General features: G+C 36.7%; 1 protein-coding gene across 1 annotated transcript; it reads right to left on the minus strand.

The window, feature by feature from the left end:
- On the minus strand, positions 1 to 3,928 carry LOC104914857 (5'-AMP-activated protein kinase catalytic subunit alpha-1-like). The gene is made up of 2 exons (XM_010725370.3): positions 3,633 to 3,928; positions 1 to 1,440 (listed from the first exon to the last, which is right to left on the minus strand). Exons 1-2 carry the CDS (start codon positions 3,677 to 3,679, stop codon positions 909 to 911), a joined length of 579 nt encoding a protein of 192 aa, XP_010723672.3. The 5' UTR covers positions 3,680 to 3,928; the 3' UTR covers positions 1 to 908.
- Between the last annotated feature and the right edge of the window lie 6 nt (positions 3,929 to 3,934).

Here is a 3,934-nt window from a genome sequence, read left to right on the forward strand (position 1 = left end):
TTTTTTTCCCCTACTGAGAAAAAAAAAGAGAAAAAACATGCACATCCTCAGGACCCCCATAGAAAGGCTAGAAATGTTAACAAGATTTTTTTCTGTCAGCATAAATAGCTTCTTCCAAAACCATTCTTACACAGTCAGTAAGTACTGAGCACACACACACACACACACACACACACACACACACACAATTGTTTTCCTGCACAGGAATAGCATCAGCAAAATCAGGGAAGAAAACTCTAATTCCAGTGTAAGAAAAAACAGCATTCCTTTTAATTAATGGTACGTACCAAGCAACTTCACAAATCAAGTATGCACTCCTGGAGTTCAGGTTCTAAATTTAAGCAGTTAAGACATTTCACATGCAATACATTTCCTGGAAACCACATACATATTCATTATTATCCAAGAATTCATTAACACATGTTAATGTCCCTTCGGGCGTGCACAGTAGGAATTTAGGGTGGTCACAGACCACTTCTTCATTCTCATTTTTCCATCTTCAACTTCCTCCTGATATCCCTTGGCTGATCTTTAGCTGTTTTCCCCCAGTTTGGCAAATTTTCATTGCTTGTTATGTCATAATGAGTGACTTTCTATCTTGGTACCCTATAACTCAAAACAATTTATATGAAACCCAAGAACAAAGTCCTCATACCTGGTGGATGCAAAGACAAAAGCAGTCTGTTTTGACTTCAGTGCTTCGGTGAACAAGAATTATTCAGAAAAACATGACTGTTCACATATTAAGCAAAGCTAAACTGGAAAGCTTTAGAACTAGCACACATTAATTTCTTTTTGCTAACCTAATATATTGGTCCTTTAACTAATGTATTTATTGCTATTTCTGAACCAGCCTATATCAGGAAGAGGCAGTTTTTTTAGACTTCTAGGCTATATAACAACACAGCTCAAAATCTACTGTTGCTTGTAGTAAACAAATTATATTCTTTTACCTTCCATTCATAATCCAGCTGCTTAATTGCTCGACAGACTTCAGCCATTATATCATTTGGTCGACTCTGACTCCGTATCCCCAAGTGCCACTTCGCTCTTCTTACACCTTGGTGTTTTGATTTCTGTGGATTCAGCTCATCAAGAGTATGGCGAGGCCGTGGTGCCTCAGCTACTAAGAATGGCACTCTCTCTGGATGAGGACGAGACAGATGGTGATCATCAAGAAAAGAATCTGGTGGGCTTGTAGCCAGATAGAAGTCTTTGGCCTCGTTCATTATTCTTCTGTTATCTATAATGAGGTGATAAGCAACTGCTAAAGGATCCTGATGATTTCGGCTATACAGACAACTTAGCACTTCCTCTTCGGTACATTCAAACTTCTCACATACTTCTTTTAAGGCTTCATCATCAATCATGGTAGAGCTATATGAAGGGTCTTCGGGAAACAAGTATTTGGGAAGGTCCTGCTTAAACCATTCGTGTTCTCTAGATTTAAAAACAAACAAAGTTTGAGTCTGTGTGCGGAGCAAGCCTTCTTAGCAATAGATTATTTTTTAGAAGTTATATTTCATATGTACACAAAGAAATCACAACTGTCAGCCCAAGTGTCCCTTCTCTGTGCTTCCAACAAAGCAATCTGCACAATAAAGCAACTGAAAAATTCTATAAAATAAAAAGTAAGCATTAATGACTTCATTACATTTTGTTAGACATTCAGCTTTAAAAAAAAAATAAAAACCCACACCTTCTTTCCTAGAAATGTTGCAACTACCTGAGCTTCAAAAACTCCTTATTGTAACTCATCAGCTTGATGCATATATGAATAGGTGGTTGATTTTTTTCCTATTTCTAGTACCTTAGATTTAAGAATATTTCAGCTGAAATTCTTATGCTGTCCTGCTACAATTCTTAGGCTATCCCATCAAGATATCCCTCATACATACCCAACACAGTTAAGAAATCTTGATGGGTTGACATCTTTGACAGATGTCAACCCATCAAGATACTCAAGTGAGCATTTTTGAATAAAATCAACTGTGCTGCCCTTAAGAATCAAAAAAAGTTGGAAAAGACCACTGCAAACATCTAGCCTAACCATCCACCTACCACCGATACTGCCACTAGACCGTGTCGCTGTCAATTTTTTTTCCCCCATTCAGAACCACAGCTTGTCTCCAAGAGATACAAAATTGAGGGAAGGATATGGAAAATATCTCTACTGCTGTATTTATAAAATAGTTTTCATAGAAGGAAAAAAGCCAACAAACAGACACTTTTTTTTCTGTCATCAAGTAACCTATGTGCCTGGAGAAAGCTGCTTAACTAGCCAAACGATATGGCATGACAAGGTGCTACATAAAAGAAAACTTCCAAAACTAAAGATCTGCTACAGATTGAAGAGCAGTTGCATTTGTGAAGCTCTAGTTTCAGCACTAATGAGTTGAGTAAAATACACTTTCATCAATAATGAATGCTTTAGAAGCAGATTTTTCCTATGCCACTACAAAGCACAGCCCAAGCTGGGTAAACGTGCCTAGAACATTGTTAGTATTCATTAAAATGAGCCTCTCCTCTTGCACTTGCAAAGATTTGGCCATGAAACAACTAAGGGATTCAGTTAATTAGTCAGGTTGCCCTTTAAACTGACATGATGTTTTATGGCTAAGTACAGAACTATTAAGGATTCAAAATCCACCCATGTTCTGCAACCAAAGTTTTTTAACATCTTTTCCAATACTTCTTCTAGACTTAAGGTGACTTAAATGAGCTCAGTTCCTATCCACTCAAGTTGTACAGCTCTTAGTTCTCAGTGCTTTTGTTTTCTGATAGGACTTGCAAAAAATATTCTTTGTTGTAATGAAGTAGTAAAGAATATATATGATATGCGCCACATTTTTTTCTTAAGATGAAAAAATATAAACATAGTTTCCTAACTTCTAAGACTAGAAGAAGCATCATCTTCATTAAGATAGTATTTCAGTACCCTTTTCTTAGAACTCCTCACAAAGGAAACAAAAACCTAAAGCTGTACTACTTCCAGCAGCTTACTGGGCATCAATTCTTTGTTTTAAACATTTCATATTTGCCAACGCAATCACCCACTTCAAAAATCACAGCCACCATGGGCTCCAGATTCAAATATATTTGTAGATTTAGCTCATCAAAAAATCGGTGTAGTAATTGTTAGTCTTACACACATTCATGCCAGGATTTTGAAGCCAGAACAAGAAGAGTTATCTTAACATGGAATATTCATCTGAACATGTCTTTCTCACAGTCTCCAAAAGCATGAATTAAATAGTAGTTATGCTGAATTAAGAGCGGTAACGTTTCCGCAGATATTTAAAGCACAGAACAGTGGTACTTAAGCCAAGAATTTCTTTGTCCAGAAATCAATAGTGCTGTGCAGTTTTGCAAGTCATTCTGCAGCAACTTTATAAACGCAGTCCTAAATCAAGTTTCTCAAAATTCCTATAGCATGTTTAACTGTGGCCTCCAATAGACACATTTTTGTCCAGGAAGATGAGAAACACCAAAGGCCAAATGACCAGAAGCTGATTTTTTCCTCTTATACTGTAAAACAAGGATAAGTTGTCTGAATAGTTTCTTCATACTGCACATGTGCACTAAGATAATAATCCTAGCATTCTTTGAACAGACATCAGTTAATATTTTACCTAATGTCTCGGATTGTTGCTCTCTTCATTGGATCTACTTGCAGCATATGTTTCAGAAGACTAATGACAGATGGATTCAGGTACTGAGGGGTATAAAAGATACCATCGCATATCTTCTTAAAAAGTGTTGGCACGTGATCATCATCGAATGGAAGTGTTCCACATAACAACGCATAGAGAATAACCCCACTGCTCCAAATATCTACTTCTGGACCTGCATATAACCTGGGAAAAGGTTAACTATTAGTGATTCCTGTTTAATACTTTAAAAAAAAAAACTTAACACACACCACTTTTTTTTT

This window comes from Meleagris gallopavo, chromosome Z (genome assembly GCF_000146605.3).
Source record: "Meleagris gallopavo isolate NT-WF06-2002-E0010 breed Aviagen turkey brand Nicholas breeding stock chromosome Z, Turkey_5.1, whole genome shotgun sequence".
Taxonomy (NCBI): domain Eukaryota; kingdom Metazoa; phylum Chordata; class Aves; order Galliformes; family Phasianidae; genus Meleagris; species Meleagris gallopavo.